Source organism: Taurulus bubalis (genome assembly GCF_910589615.1).
Source record: "Taurulus bubalis genome assembly, chromosome: 18".
Classification (NCBI taxonomy): Eukaryota; Metazoa; Chordata; class Actinopteri; order Perciformes; family Cottidae; genus Taurulus; species Taurulus bubalis.
The window spans coordinates 6,719,293-6,736,885 of record NC_136606.1 but is presented as its reverse complement, the minus strand read 5'-3'; the positions used below and the strand labels follow the sequence as shown (position 1 = coordinate 6,736,885).

Genomic DNA, 17,593 nt, shown 5'->3' with positions numbered 1-17,593 from the left:
AGGGCACTAATGTATCAATATAGAGTTTGTTTCACTCGGTGTGGTTTTGGGAATCACTGTAATTTATTGGTTTCTTTGTTCAAATGCCAAATGTCTCGTGTAAATAGTTTTGTGATCAGAACAATAAGCTGCAGTCCAGACATCTCACATCTCCTACTGTAACGATGTTTCTCGAAGGAGCCTAAATTAACAAAATTTCTAAGTACAACATTCCTTGTGTTAACTTTTTAAATATAACTTTTCTATAAATATTTTTTTTGGCATCGACTAATTCAAACATTTCATTCGCACACGTGAACTTGGTCGACCAAATTTACACACAAGCTGTGTAGACAATCTCAATATTCATGCATTACTTAGAGGGAAGGCTTTTAAAAAAGAAAATATATATATATATATATGTATTTTTGTTTTGTTTTATGTCATGTTGTATCAGTGTGACATGGATTGGTTAAAGCTTTGACTGTGTCAAATAACTGTTACTCTCGAGTGTGTATTTCACTACTTCCCCCTCTGGCCTGTCCCGTCTCAGCCTGACTGCTGTTGTGATCTTGTGCCTGTTTTGGCGTTAGAAAGGCGCACAAAAATGTCAAGTGCCTCTGGGACCATGAAGTGATCAGCTACCAGTGTTTGTTGTGTTTCTAAGGACAACGCGCATCCGACAATAGTTTGCACTTTTGAAGACACTCAAAAATCAAACATCTCTCCATTATTTATCTGTTGCAATATGAGGCATTTTTAAATGTAGACACATTTGGCTGCATCATGTCCGTGGACAATGAAGGGGACGTTGATGAGAAGTTGTCAGTGTCGGTTTTATGTTTGCTTTGTGTGTCTGTGGATGGAGTGAAGTTGGTCTGTGTTTGCCAAATATCTGTCAAAGTAGCAACTTGCTAATAACGATATGTTGTTCCATTTCAAAAGCAATAGAGAGTCTGAAAGACTATTGCTGCTGTTCCCTTGTACATTAAAGGTTGAAATATTGATGACCCATAAAAGTTATTTTATATTTATCCTGGCTGTTGTTCTGTCATGTTTTTTGTCTATCGAAGAAATTCATTCAGGGATAGAAAATTTCTGCCAGTGTGACGACCATCAGAATGTAGAAAAACGTGGCGCAAAGTTGGAAAACGCAACACATGCAGAGACATGATGCTCATACAAAAAACAACCAAGAGACATGATGCTCATACAAAAAACAACCAAGACACATGATGCACATACAAAAAACAACCAAGACACATGATGCTCATACAAAAAACAACCAAGACACATGATGCTCATACAAAAAACAACCAAGAGACATGATGCTCATACAAAAAACAACCAAGACACAAGATGCTCATACAAAAAACAACCAAGACACATGATGCTCATACAAAAAACAACCAAGACACATGATGCTCATACAAAAAACAACCAAGACACATGATGCTCATACAAAAAACAACCAAGACACATGATGCACATACAAAAAACAACCAAGACCAAGATGCACATACAAAAAAAAACAAGAATCACAATGCACATACAAAAACAACCAAGAAATACGATGCAAAGACAAAAAACTACAAAGTACAGAAACATGAGGTTAGCCACACAGAAAACAACATAACTTAGTTACAAAACAACACGGCAGTAAAAAGATATGAACACGCCCAAACTGAACTGCTGATGTTTTTTCTAACTATTTTGTTCCATTGAGCTTTCTCCCTTTGTAGCATGCAAAGCTGCACGTGTTGTAAAAAGACTAAACAAAATAAAATAAGTGTTTTCTCCGAATCTAAAATACTCAACAAATTATCAACCAGCTCTCTGAAAAAAAAAACTATTTGGGTTCATTGAGTTTCAGTTTTAGCCCCATGGCCCTCAATCAGGTTAACCCGGCCGTGCAGGATTCTTTTTCAAGAGTAGTTTTAAAGCCTTTTTCTACGTGATAAAAGTTTCACACAAACTTTTGACAGAGCTTAGATAAGTGGTTCCCAACCTGGGGCCCCAGATGAAACGATTCAGTTAATATTAATATATATATATATATATATATTGTTTGTGTGAATACTAGATTATTTGACGTCTTCTGTCATTTAATAATCCTTCAAATGATAGGAGAAAAGAAGTGTTTCTCCTGGACCCCTCGTCACATTTCAGATATCAGATTTCCTCTCAAACTTCTCAAATGGTTTCATTAGCGGTCCTGACAGGTTACCTTATCCCATACGTCACCAAGACAAAAGGTTTTTGTTCCATCTGTGTGTGTTTCATCACTTGCAGTGTATTGGGGCCCCTAACGCGTTACCTCGGCCACGCCGGGCATTTTGGTTTTGTAACACCTGTTTTTAAAAACACTTTTTTTCTTCTAAGTTGCAGTGCATTGAGCTCTCAGAGGCACCATACTACAAGTCTCATGTTGAAATCTGCTGTGAATCCACTTGATCAAATACAGAGAGTCAAGGAAAAGAAGTAATGTTCTGTGTTTCCAGACTGTGTTCTCCCGGGGGAAGGAGGACTGGATGTTCAGGAAAACAACCGAGTGGGTGGGCGGTTGCGTAATCCCCTCGCTTCCCATTGTTACAGACACAGGGAGAAAGATGGCTGCGTTATTGCTGCTGCTCTTCGGCGTCGGAGCCCTGTTCTTTTCCTCCAATGCACATCAGGCTTACGATGAACTCCCTGAAACCTACAGGAAAGGAGTGGATCTGGCCCTGGAGAAGCTCCACTCTCACGCTGGGATCCAGCACCATTTTCTCTTCCTCAGAAGTCTCGAGAAGTCAGACATTGAGGTACATAAGTCTGTTTTTCATTGTCAGAGTTTATACCACACTGGTTTCTGTGGCTCTTATCTTTTAGTGGCTTCCTGTGATTTATTGTCTCACGAGAAGCTGTGATCATAAAAGACTGTGAGGATTGTTTCACAGTAAACCCCTCGAGGCTGGGTGACAATTGCTCAGATTTAATCCTCTTCCTCTTCAGCCTGGTTTCGACGTGACCTACATCTACCACCACTTCTACCTTAAGGCCACAAAGTGTCAAAAAGGGACCGTCGACTCCTCTACGTGCCACTTCAGAAACGACAGAGTAAGTTTTAACTGATTTACTGAACTCCGAAGGTGTGGAATTCGAGTTTGGAATGCCTGCACTGACTTGTGTATGTGTGTGTGTGTGTGTGTGTGTGTGTGTGTTCATGCAGCCGCTGATAGACTGTGCCGTCTGTTACAAAACATTCCGAGGAGAAATTGAACAGGAGCCCAAACCGTATGTTCACTGCGTCCACAAACCAGCTCTTACCGAGGTCGGTTCGTTTTCTTTATGACAAAACCTCAAAGCAAAAGCTGAATATAAATTCATGACATTGTTTCTGACATATTTTTCCACTTTTTTTCTTATCTTTTCGTTGTGATTGGCAGGACATGAAGGCGGGCAGAGTGGACCACTGCAACACAATGGGTTACAGCAGTGGAGCCCCAACTCTTCTGGCATCAACAGGAACAAAGTGAATTTGTGGGGTTTTTATGTCAATGTGCTCATTATTAAGTATTGTTTCTGTAGTTTTTTTATGACATTTGAATGACATTTTTATGTCAGCAATTTATTGTTTACTTCCATGGAAATGTGTTCGAATATAGTTTGTCGCAAACTTGTCAATAAAGTTTAATTTGTGAAAAGTTTTTTTCTCAATGCGTTCGCTATTAGTACGAATGACTACGGCTGGCCATTTTTCCATATTTTTCTTTTCATTAAAACGACCAAAAACCGAAGATATTCAACTAAAATGACACATTACAAAAATACAGGCGCAACAAAACTAATATCTAAGACGAATGACTAGTTCACCCACAATGTCAGTTGGAACATCGGTGAGATTGTGTTTTTTGATTGAAGTTTTTTGGTTTTGCTTTTAATTTAGCAGAATGCATCTTCCATAGTGTTCAGTACACTCAGTAAAAAGCACAAAATCAAAGCCAAAAGAGTCAAAACAGGTTTGTACGGCAGATTTGTTTCCCATTAATCGTCTCACGTTTAAATACTGTGACCCTTTGGAGGGGCTCGACCCCCATCTTGAGAACCTTTTGGTAAACCACTGAATGGTTTACAAAGTAGGTCAAACGAGCTCCACCTCGACAGGCTACAGCCGTCTAAAACAACAACAAAAAGCACCGTGTGATGACCGTGTGTGTGTGTGTGTGTGTGTGTGTGTGTGTGTGTGTGTGTGACGCAAAGATGGAGACGAGCACTCGCTGCGTTATTATCCGCCCCGTCAAGTAAATTCTAAGAAAAACCCCTCACATTTCTCCTAAGTGACCTACTTCCCCCTTAATTCAACAACAATGGAGCTGATGAAGCCCAAAGAGTTCATTCACCCACGGCTCACCGCTGGCCTTCATATTTGTCTTGGGGCCAAATGCTTTGCATGGCATGCTGGGCTTGTTTCCAGGATTAATGATTATCAAAGTCTCCATTGTAAAAAAACAAACAAAAAAACATGAAAGGATATGAGAGTAATTCTACTTCTGTGAAGCAACGTCTTCTGTGGAAACTCCCCACTGAGGATGTGTTTAGTTAAGACCAGATTTCCCCCTGGAGTGTTACGGGAAGTTGCAGATAAAATAGTAAACGGTCTGCGCAGCCTGTTGATGACCAGCGTGTTTTGGTTCCGCATCCATAATAGGACTTGTTGTTGCATGTATCGATCCCACGGGGAGAGAGAGGAGGGAGTTCACCCTCTGAGCCGAGCCGCTCTCCTCACACACTCGGGATGAAGATGGCCGCTGGGTTGCTGTTGCTGGTTTGTGCCGGAGCTGTTTTGTACTCTGCCCGGGCCCAGGACGCTTATCATGGGCTGCCCGATGATTACAAGAAGGGAGTGGATCTGGCCTTGGAGCAACTCGACACGCACGCCGGGGTGCATCACCATTTTCGCTTCTTGAGAAGCCTGGCGAAGTCAGATATCGAGGTAGATTTTTTTTTTGTCAATTCTTGGCCTTCAAGGTTAAGATGGGTATCTGTTTGTTGAACTGTCAATGTCATGCTTTTGAACAACGGTTCTCCTGAAAGTCCTCAGGAGAGAATTAAAATGCTTGTTGGCTTTGCTTCTTGAATGTTTAGAGTTGTTGGCACTCCCACGCTCCCCTCGGGGGATTCTAGTTCACACTGGTTTTCACATCTGCTTTTACTGTTGATCTAGCAGAAAGATTAGGCGTCTTTGCCTCAACGTTAGACTTAAGGATAAAGATGTACACATTCCAACCGTCCACCAATTCACTCTGATATCTATCCGTGTGAATTTTCTTATTGAATGGTTTCTTATTGAAGGGAAAAGCCTCCTGGGAAATGAGGAGAAATACTTTTATTTTACTTCTCGGGTCCCAGAAGATTTTCTGAGCACTGAAGACAAATATGAGCAGAAACTATCGCTCTCTAGATTTGAAATCAGGCATCATAACTTTCTGGGGTTCTTTGATATGTTTGCTTCCAGTGTGCAGATGGCCTTCAGATTATTGTGTTAATTATTTAGTCAGGCAGGGAGAGACACAGAAGGTTTCTTTAATCTGTTCTTTCTGATAGTGGACTTAAGTTGAACACTAAATAGTTGTGGCTTTGAATGATGAGGTACTCAACTTTTAAAGGCCAGACCCCGATTGGTGCACACGGCTTGGTTTGCTTTCACAGTACTGCGTCTTCATTAGAGCCAAAACAGGAAAGACTTGTAGTAAACCTAGAAACGGAGCCGTTTTGAGCTGGTGGAACTGGATTTCACATATTCTGGAGGCCAGTATTCAGGTCTTTATTGAGGCTAAAGGGTCAACGCCTCGATAGACAAGATCTGTGCAACACTTTAGTTCACAGTAAAAACAAAACTCGTCTGTTCTAAAGTGTCAAGTGATCACCTGACTGACTTTTCAAGACTGAACGACCGCGTCAGGCGTTTGCCCCAAAACGACAAATGTCTACTCTCAAGTGACAAAGTCCTCGAGTGTAGATTAGTTCAAACTGCACCAAAGCAGGACTTTGCTTTGTCAATGAGATCTGCCCAACAGAGGAATTCATGAGACTGAGGTTTAATTTTGACGTGAATAACATTGCATTTTGTGAAAGTGTGTGTGAATGTGTTTTTCAAGTGTGACTCATTCTGCAGTGATTTTCTGAGCTGGTCACAGTGAAGTTGAGTTGTCAGCATGTCGGTGAAGACAGTTAAATAAGGAGTCTGTAGAAAACAGGAACTTAGACTTTGTTCTCAATATTGTGTTTTCTATAGGGACATGTTTTATACATTAATGATACTTTGAGAATAAACCCAATTTTAACCATTTGAAGAATGATTTAAAACTCTTCACTAAGTCACTGAAACATGTTCAAGACAAGAACGCTGTCAAGTTGTTTTCTTTACTTGAAAGCTTTAAGTTAATTTGAGATAGCCCTACTAATTTATTGTATTAACATACATAATGTCTTTATTTGATTATTTTTTTTACCTGCTCAAATTGAGGCAGAAGCATTCCTGTGAATTGAGACAAGTGAAGAGGTCTTGATCGTTTGTACTTGTTTTTTCCCTCAATAATAATAAAAAAAAAGTATATCAAATTTACCTACTACTCTTTTTCAGTCTGGATTCGGGGTGAAATACTTCTACCACCACTTTTACCTGAAACCCACCAAGTGTGCCAAAGGAACAACGGTGTCCACCCCTCAGACGTGCCCCTTCAGGAATGACAGAGTGAGTGCATTTAAAAAAAAAAAGAAGAAAAAAAGGGAAGGATTCATTTCAACTCTATGTGCGACATCTTGATGGTTTTTTTATGTTTTTTAATAACTTCACAGCCGTTGATTGACTGCGCAGTTTGCTACAAAACAGCACAAGAGCAGATTGAGTCGAACCCCAAGCCGTACATTCACTGCATCCAGAGACCGAGACTCACGGAGGTATTATTCAACCTTTTTATTATATCCACCTGTGAGTCATTTGTATGTGATTATGAAATCTTTTAAATTGACTTGCAGCAGTTTTTTGTTAGTTACATTTTCTTGATTTAAAACACACTTTTCTACTCTTCTTTATGCTTTATTCTCTCACCACATGTTTGTGGCAGCCTCGCCTTCATCGTGGTGGTGCCTGGAGTTGTTTTATATATTTCATGGTTCATTTTCAACTTCTCTTGATGTTTTTCCACTATATCTTCTTCCACATGCACATGTTAACGAATAATTGACACTTATAATTGGAGTTATATATATCCATACATATATACGTATATATATATATAGATATATATATACGTATATATATATACGTATATATATATGTATATATATATACACGTGTATATATATATGTATATATATATACGTATATATATACGTATATATATACGTATATATATGTATATATATATACGTATATATATACGTATATATGTATATATATATACGTATATATATACGTATATATATATACGTATATATATGTATATATATATACGTATATATATGTATATATGTATATATATATATATATATACATATATATATATATATATATATATATATATATATACGTATACATATATATATATAGGTATATATATATGTATATATGTATATATATATATATGTATATATATATATATACCTATATGTATACGTATATATATATGTATATATGTATACGTATATATATATGTATATATGTATACGTATATATATATGTATATATGTATACGTATATATATATGTATATATGTATACGTATATATATATGTATATATGTATACGTATATATATATGTATATATGTATACGTATATATATATGTATACGTATATATATGTATATATATAGGTATATATATGTATATATATAGGTATATATATATGTATATATGTGTATATATATATACGTATATATATATATATATGTATATATATATACGTATATATATATGTATATATGTATACGTATATATGTATACGTATATATATATATGTATATATGTATACGTATATATATATATGTATATATGTATACGTATATATATATATGTATATATATATATGTATATATGTATACGTATATATATATATGTATATATGTATACGTATATATATATATGTATATATGTATACGTATATATATGTATATATGTATATATATATATATATGTATATACGTATACGTATATATATGTATATATATATGTATACGTATATATATATATGTATATATGTATACGTATATATATATATATGTATACGTATATATATATATGTATATATGTATACGTATATATATATATATGTATACGTATATATATATATATGTATATATGTATACGTATATATATATATATGTATATATGTATACGTATATATATATGTATATATGTATACGTATATATATATATGTATATATGTATACGTATATATATATATATGTATATATGTATACGTATATATATATGTATATATGTATACGTATATATATATGTATATATATGTATACGTATATATATATATGTATACGTATATATATATATGTATATATATATACCTATATAGGTATATATATATATATATATATATATATATATATATATATATATATATATATATATAGGTATATATATATATATATATATATATATATATATATATAGGTATATATATATATATATATATATATATATATATATATATATATATATATATAGGTATATATATATATATATATATAGGTATATATATATATATATATATATATATATATATATATATATATATATATATATATATATATATATGTGTATATATATATGGAGATTATATGCAACGTGCTTGCTCTGTGTGTGTTCTTGAAATGATTGCAGTCTGTGTGTTGCTTCCTTCCGACATACAAACGTGTTTATTCTCTTGTTTCAGCAAATGAGGATCACCAGGACGGAGCACTGCAACAAAATGAACTACAACAGTGGAGCTCCTACGCTGCTGGCTTCTGGCACAAATAGACAATAAAAGCACAAAATAACATATTGTGTAAGAAAGCAGCCGAAGAATCTGCACCTCACGTGTTGCATGCTTATTTCACCACAGTGAAATAATTTTCCTCGCTTCCCGTATCACATGAAAATACAAAATCAGCAAATCTCCACATGCAAAAGTGTCTGTTTGTTATGTTCTCTTAAAATAACGCTGGTGATGATTCACTCTCACTTTGAGCTCCTCTCTGCTCTGACAAATGTGTTACATTGTGCTCTTAAAGTCACTGTTTTACAGTTATAACATTGTGTAATAAAAAAAAAAAGATGTAGAAAAAAGTTTTGTACCTGTCATGCTTAGACCTGTGAGAGATCCACATTATTTATACCTGAATTCTTCCTCATAGATATCCACCCAACTAGAGTCACGCTCCATCGGTACTAGAGGGCATGCAAACCAAGCAACAGGGATAATTCCAGAGATTTTCATTTAACTTTTGTACATTATGTGGGATGTCATCCAATTGAATCTCCACTCAGACTTTGACATTGTGAACCATTTGAAAGCACAAAGCTATTTTATCCACTATTTAAAGATGTTATATATCTACTATCCACATATCACTGCCACAGCAGCTGCTTCTTTTTTTAACAAGAGTGCAAGCTGTACATTACAGAACAGTTAAATAAACTCTGGTGTCACTACATCAGTGGGGAATTTATTACTTAGCTCTTTGTACTTAAGTATACGTATAATACCACAAACCGCTCTGTAACAAGTGAAAGTCATGCATTCAAACCAAAAATAAAAGCAGACTGGCCCATTTCAGAATGATGACATGTTGGGTTAAGATTGTTGCAAAATCTACAAAATTAACACAACAACTGAACTGAACTTAGATGGCAGAATGTTGTATTAGGTGTGTAACGTACATACTTCTTACTTACTTCTTGCAAATCTGTTGGGTAGTTGCACAGCTTAAGCACAAAATTATAAAAAGCTGCCATGCGTAGTCTGCTGTGTGCACCCTTCACATGGTTTATGTTGTGCTTTACATACTGTACTTTACTCAATGCACAGAGCGTGGGGAGGTGAGTGCGACAGAGATATTTGTTTGCAATTACATTAAAATAATATGAATAAATGTTCTCACACCTCTCTGGCCGTTCAGTGATTGTATGGCTAATAACATGTAACAGACTGCTCAGACTGCAATAGCTTTGGTAAACTGGAGGGACGACTTTCGCACCCAGTGACATACTTCCTAGCGTAACTTGTAATTATGACAAGTGAAATGTCAAGCTTCTGCACGCTTGACATTTCTCATGAGTTTGGAAAGTGTCTCTCTGGGTAAAGCTCCTGGAGCACTTTCTTGTGTGTGTGATCAGTATTAGTTGCTAGTTAAGGTGTCAATCACTGATAAGTGTCGAAAGACATTTGTCCCTCTTTGACATCTGTCAGTCCTTTTGGCAAATGTGCACACAGACTGTCCTGTATAACAAGGAGTGGCACACAAACTCCTCAAAACCCAAACCTAGATATTTGTTAATTTTTTTACATAAATAAAAATATGTTTTTCACAATGCATGAAATTGTTTCTTCCTCCTCCTTGTAGTGAGCTATGATCAGGATCTCTGTATCTCAGCTCTTTGACTTAAAACAGAGTAATGAATCGATACACTGAGTGATTTTAGCCACATTTGTGATGAACTCAAACTAATTAAAACATGGAAAATGAGTTGAAATATGAGTTATGTTATTGTCATACATTAGTAGTAAAACACAGAGGAGCAACATGAAAATAAACTAAATGTTTCAGCAGCAGCACTTTATAATAACTACACTGCTACAATACTACTATGCTTTACTAAGCATTAATACATGCCATGATTAATTCAAGTAGTTACTACTTGTTAGTTAAGTATTAGTTAAGTATGTTGTGTGACCTCATCTAAAGTGAGGACTACCTCTGCCTTACAACGCATTTATAAGCAGTGCCTCAAAGCTAACACAAGTCTCAGTTATCTTCTCAACAGAAAATATAAATAGACACAACACAAAGTGATAAAGAACATTAATATGATGGTGATGGGTGCGATGCCCATCAGTGGCACGAGTGTTTAGTTTGCTGCCACATGCATATTATCAGTGGCGAGCCGTCAGGGCCTGCTAAGCCTGCTTAGCGCTGTGCGCCGCAAACAGCTGTTAAACAGCTGTTAAACAGCTGTTAAACAGCTGATCGAGACTATGACTGGCACTGCAGCTGCATTTGACACAGTGAACCACCAGATCCTTCTTTCCTGCCTCCAGGACCTTGGTATCACAGGCACTGCTCTCTCTCTCTCTTCTCATCCTATCTCAACGACCGCACCTACCGGGTAACTTGGAGAGGATCTGTGTCTGAACCTTGTCCTCTCACCACTGGTGTCCCTCAAGGCTCCGTCCTGGGTCCTCTCTTCTTCTCTCTGTACACCAACTCTCTCGGCTGTGTCATCCACTCACATGGCTTTTCCTACCATAGCTATGCTGATGACACCTAACTGATCCTCCCGTTTCCCCAGTCAGAAACACAGGTAGCAGCACGAATCTCTGCCTGTCTGACTGACATCTCTCAGTGGATGTCCGCACACCACCTGAAAAGGAGCTCGACTGGTCTTTAACCTCCCGAAATTCACCCACACTACTCCGCTCCTCCGCGACCTTCACTGGTTACCGGTGGTCGCCCGCATTCGCTTCAAAACATTGGTACTTGCGTACCGTGGTACGAACAGATCGGGTCCAATCTACATCCAGGACATGGTAAAACCCTATACCCCAGCTCGTTCGCTCCCCTTAGCTTCTGCCAATTAGCTTGTAGCTCCGTCACTGCGAGCTAAACACTCTACAAAGTCACGACTGTTTGCTGTCCTGGCCCCTCAATGGTGGAATGAGCTCCCCATTGACATCAGGATAGCAGAAAGTCTCTACATTTTCCGTCGCAAACTAAAAACACATCTTTTTCGACTACACCTTGAATAAGGAAGGTCGCGCCGTAGTAGCACTTTAGCAGCACTTAGATGGCACTTACTGAATGCACTTTGTGGTTTAACTTTGTTGAAGAAATTGTACTTTCTTGATTCCTGTTGTTCTGAGTTTGTACTCATGGTTGAATGCACTTCTTGTAAGTCGCTTTGGATAAAAGCGTCAGCTAAATTAAATTAAACGTAAAGGTAGAAAATCCATGGCCCGGCACTGCATACAATTGATTATGAGTATTTAGCTAGCTAACTGATACTTGTTTGCTAGCTAGCCAGCTGGCCGTCACTAACGTGAGGTCCTGAGACAGCACGCTCCACCTGTGTTGTAAGCAGGGGCGTTTCTAGGATTCAAGGAAAGAGGGGGCTTAGCCTCTAGGGAACTGGCATGTGTGTGTGCGCAGCGCCCAACTTTTTTTGCCACGGATATCCATTGTTTCAGACAGTTCATAGATTGGTTCGAAAGAGTGTGTTTTTGCTCTGACGTTTTGCTTGCATTCATTCAATATATGATAACACAAGATACATCATTTCAGGGTCATAGTGAAAACAAATATGAACTTTTCTCAAATAAAGAGAGAGAAATACTTTTCCTGCTCGTTAAGGAAAGACGGATATACTAGCTTTCATATCCGCGTCACTCCCAAATCTAATGGATGGAGAATGGACCGGACAGTGTCAACTTTTGAGTTGTTTACTTGTTTTATTTTGAGCAGAAGGGAATAAGATTTTGATCAACATTTACATATATTTTGTTGTCTGTGTAGTTTTCACAAACCAGTAATATGTTATGCTCATTTGGACACTATCACTGAGATAAAGATGAACTAGTTCAGTGTCAAATATACCATTCAATAGAAGAAGAAAAACATGAATAACAAAAAAATGTAGTTAAGTAGGCTATTGGATTGTAATTTGAAGTGGGAGAAAACATACAAACCAGAACGCACGCACATATGTACCATGTTAGAGTTATGAATAAATTGTCCATGTGAGAAACAATAGTTTAATTTAATGACATCACCAAAATAAAAATAAAAAAAAGATTTCTTTTTTTTTCAAGCCAAATTATTTTTGGGTGTGGGGGGGATTCAATGACGCCCTTGGTTGTAAGTAGACCAAATCCAGGTGATAGCTAGATACTCATAATCAATAATATGTATTTGCCAAAAAAATATAAAAAATACTCAACACTCGTGCCACTGACAGGCATCGCCTCACATCACCTGGCCGGCATAATTTCTGGCGCACATGTTTACACTCTAGGGCCCGGTGTGTCCCACGATGCCGGGTAAGAAAGCCTCAGTACCGTCACCTGGCCGGAGTTCTTTCTGACCCGGCCTTGTGGGACACACCGGGTCCTCGAGCGTAAACATGCGTCCCACGCTGATGGCGTGTCACCACCGTGGCCTGCTTTACTTCAGTAAGACTTCTCTTGTAATGCACTATTTTACAGCACATGGATACTTCTTACTTACTTCTTGCAAATCTGACCGGTAGTTGCACAGCTTAAGCACAAAATAAAAAAAAGCTGCCATGCGTAGTCTGCTGTGTGCACCCTTGTCATGATTTATATTGTGCTTTACAGTACAGTATGTACTGTACTCAATGCACAGAGCATGAGAAGGGGAATTACATAACACGAATATGAATCTGGCTGTTCAGTGATTGTAAGGCTAATAACATGTAACAGACTGCTCAGACTGGAGGGGCGACTTTCGCACTCAGTGACATACTTCTTGGCGTAACTTGTAATTATGACAAGTGAAATGTCAAGCTTCTGCACGCTTGACATTTCTCGTGAGTTTGGAAAGTGTCTCTCTGGGTAAATCTCCTGGAGCACTTTCTTGTGTGTGTTATCAGTATTAGTTGCTAGTTAAGGTGTCAATCACTGATCAGTGTCGAAAAGACATTTGTCCCTCTTTGACATCTGTCAGTCCTTTTGGCAAATGTGCACACAGACTGTCCTGTATAACAAGGTATGTCCTGTATTCACACAAACTCCTCCAAACCCAAACCTAGATATTTGTTAATTTTTTTACATAAATAAAAATATGTTTTTCACAATGCATGAAATTGTTTCTTCCTCCTCCTTGTAGTGAGCTATGATCAGGATCTCTGTATCTCAGCTCTTTGACTTAAAACAGAGTAATGAATCGATACACTGGGGGATTTTAGCCACATTTGTGATGAACTCAAACTAATTAAAACATGGCCTCTGCATGCTTGACATTTCTCGTAAGTTTTGAAAGTGTCTCTCTGGATTCTCACAGTTGGAGCGCTTTCTTGTGTGTGTTATTAGTATTGGCAGCTAGTTAAGGTGTCAATCACTGACATCATCCCTCTTTCACCTCTGTCAGTCCTTTTGGTAAATGTGCACGCAGACTGTCCAGTATAACAAGAATGGCACACAAACTCCTCCAAACCCAAACATAACATCTGCCGCCTTCACCTGACCGGTGAAGGAAAACTGGAAACAGAGAAGGTGAAGACACAGAGGAGCAACATGAAAATAAACTAAATGTTTCATCTAATGGTGGATCACATTCTCATTCAGTGCAGCAGACTGGAGCTGGGTTCAAGTAGCAATACCATCATGTAAAAATACTCTATGAGTAAATCAGCTATATGTTTTAATTTCCCTTCGTGCCGTGTGTTTCCACCATAAGTTTGCAGCATTGATGGACTTTGCAGTTTCAAACAGGATTAAGAATTCCCTGCCGAAGAGGGAATCAAGTCAATAAAAAAGAGTTGCGTGTGGACTTGTTAGAGACCAAAACCCTCAATACCATAATTTACATCTGCATTCTGCTTGGGAGGGGAGTGTCACTTTGTACTCAGATGGGACGAAGATGAGAGTTTTTTTCATTCATTCGTGTGTGTGTGTGTGTGTGTGTGTGTGTGTGTGTGTGTGTGCGTGTGTACATTGGCAATGTTTTTTGTTAAATGGACACCATCTCAAATCTTCCAGCAGGTTCTAATTAAATCACATGTTGCGATGAAGCAGCATTAACGTTCATGTGAAGTTGTGTTTCTGGCTACTTGGTGAATAATAATACAATATTTGCTGCCCTCTAAACTCTGGATGAAATGGAAAAAGTAATAAAATAGCACAGCCATAATTCAGTAGGTTTGAATAAGTAAAGTAAAAAGGCGTTACTTATCAGGCCCCTTCCTCACAATAACCTTTAAGAAAGCTTCTTGTCAAACTCATGATTACTCTCCAACCATCTCTGTTTGTTCCTCATCAGATCATCATAATTTAAATGCAGTTTCTTGTTATCTTCCTGCTAGAAAAGTAAGCTTAATCTTCAATAAATCCATGAAATCATCCTGCTGCCTTCAATGTCTGCATCCAATCCATCGTGTCCTGTGTAACCAACCCTGAAAGCAATATCTTAGTCCTCAAATAAAATCATATAATAATATTAATAATACCACTTGTTAATATTTAATATTTCGATTTCATATCCACTTAATTAAGACATGTCAGTTTAGACATTACCTATGCTCATAAGTTACCATCATTTACTATATTTTATTACACTTATAAAATCGTTTGATAAAACAAAGTCCTTCTTTTATTGTTTTAAACCATGAAGTTAAAAAAAAAAAATACATCCACTGTTGGAGCCTGAATGTTTTCAACATGCACATGCATGTGAGAGAGCTGTAAATGTGGACACCAAGATATTTATATGAAGAGGTCTGATTTGTGGGTAATGTGTGAAGGACTGCTGGACTCTGGTCACTAACTGACTTTGGACTGATCTTTAGCACATATTTTGCAAACCATGCAAGCTAATGCTCATAAAGCGTGCACCATGCAGAAGCCCGATCTTCAAAGAAACAGCCAAAACCTGAATGTTTGCATAGTTTTGGGGGTGTTTGAAAGAAGACAGGAAAATCAAGTTCTCAGAAGAAAAAGAAGGGTGTGACACTCTCCTCTCTGTCCCCTGTCTCTCCACCCCCAGTTTAGGTGCATACAAATAGAGAGAATTTAATTTCTTTTAAGTAAAAGAGTTGTTTGTTCACGAGGAACTGAAATACAGAGATCCTGATCATAGCTCACTACAAGGAGGAGGAAGAAACTCTTTCATGCATTGTGAAAAACTTATTTTTATTTATGTAACAAATGTCTTCACTTTCTCTGGTCACCACTAGTTTTCCTTCACCGGTCAGGTGAAGGCAGCAGATGTTACGTTTGAGTTCGGAAGAGTTTGTGTGCCACTTCTTGTTATACAAGACAGTCTGTGTGCACATTTGCCAAAAGCACTGACGGAGGTGAAAGAGGGACAAATGTCTGTCGTTACCTGTCAGTGATTGACACATTAACTACCTAATGATACTAATAACACACGCAATAAAGTGCTCCAAGGGCTTTATCCAACTGTGAGAATCCAGAGAGTCACTTTCAAAACTCACGAGAAATGTCAAGCGTGTAGAAGCTTGACATTTCACTAATTACATAAATACAAGGCTAGAGACATGGAACCCGAGTGGACCATGTTCAAAGCCTCTATTGTGGACGCGGCTGCTCGGAGCTGTGGTCGGAAGGTCATCGGTGCCTGTCGTGGCGGCAACCTGAGAACCCGGTGGTGGGGTGAGGGAAGCCGTCAAACTGAAGAAGGAGGCCTTTCGGGCCTGGCTGGCCCAGGGGTCTCCTGAAGCAGCTGACGGGAACCGGTAGGCCAGAAGGGCTGCAGTTGCGATGGTCGCGGATGCTAAAACTCGGGCATGGGAGGAGTTCGGGGAGGCCATGGAGAAGGACTTTCGGTTGGCCTCAAGGAAGTTCTGGCAAACCATCCGACGGCTCAGGAAGGGAAAGCAGGGTCTACCCCAGGCTGTTCTCAGCAGGGGGGGGGAACTGCTGACCCGGACTGGGGACATCGTCGGGCGGTGGAAAGAGCACTTTGAGGAACTCATAAACCCGGCCAACATGTCCCCCGGAGAGGGGGCAGCGCCGGAAGTCTTTGGGGTGGTTTCACCCATATCCCTGGCAGAGGTCGCTAAGGTAGTCAAAAAGCTCCTTGGTGGCAAGGCGCCAGGGGTGGATGAGATCCGCCCTGAGATGCTGAAAGCGCTGGACATTGTTGGGCTGTCTTGGTTGACACGCCTTTTCAGTGTCGCATGGGGGTCGGGAACAGTGCCCATGGACTGGCAGACCGGGGTGGTGGTTCCCATCTTCAAGAAGGGGGACCGGAGAGTGTGCTCGAACTATCGTGGCATCACACTGCTCAGCCTCCCGGGAAAAGCTTATGCCAGGGTGCTGGAAGGGAGGCTCCGACCGCTTGTCGAACCTCAGATTCAAGACGAGCAGTGCGGATTCCGTCCCGGTCGTGGAACAGTGGACCAGCTCTTTACCCTTGCAAGATTACTGGAGGGTTCCTGGGAATTTGCCCAACCAGTCTACATAAACTTTGTAGACTTGGAGAAGGCTTTCAACCGGGTCCCTCGGGGGTTTTTGTGGGGGGTGCTGCGGGAGTATGGGGTGCCGGACCCGTTGGCACGGGCCATCCGGTCTCTGTACGCCTGCAGTAGGAGCTGTGTCCGTATCCTCGGTAGTAAGTCAGACACGTTCCCGGTGGGTGTTGGCCTCCGCCAGAGCTGCCCT

The 17,593-nt window shown here is 38.9% G+C and overlaps 2 protein-coding genes across 2 annotated transcripts; both read left to right on the top strand.

Annotated features, from left to right (window-relative positions):
• The first annotated feature begins 2,580 nt into the window (after positions 1–2,580).
• On the top strand, positions 2,581–3,665 carry LOC306750544 (uncharacterized protein). The gene is made up of 4 exons (XM_079233986.1): positions 2,581–2,780; positions 2,971–3,075; positions 3,188–3,289; positions 3,405–3,665. The coding sequence occupies exons 1-4, from the start codon at positions 2,589–2,591 to the stop codon at positions 3,492–3,494; spliced, it is 489 nt and encodes a 162-aa protein (XP_079090112.1). The 5' UTR covers positions 2,581–2,588; the 3' UTR covers positions 3,495–3,665.
• A 1,017-nt stretch (positions 3,666–4,682) lies between these two features.
• On the top strand, positions 4,683–10,561 carry LOC306750889 (uncharacterized protein). The gene is made up of 4 exons (XM_079234368.1): positions 4,683–4,951; positions 6,602–6,712; positions 6,817–6,918; positions 8,909–10,561. The coding sequence occupies exons 1-4, from the start codon at positions 4,754–4,756 to the stop codon at positions 8,999–9,001; spliced, it is 504 nt and encodes a 167-aa protein (XP_079090494.1). The 5' UTR covers positions 4,683–4,753; the 3' UTR covers positions 9,002–10,561.
• Positions 10,562–17,593: the final 7,032 nt, after the last annotated feature.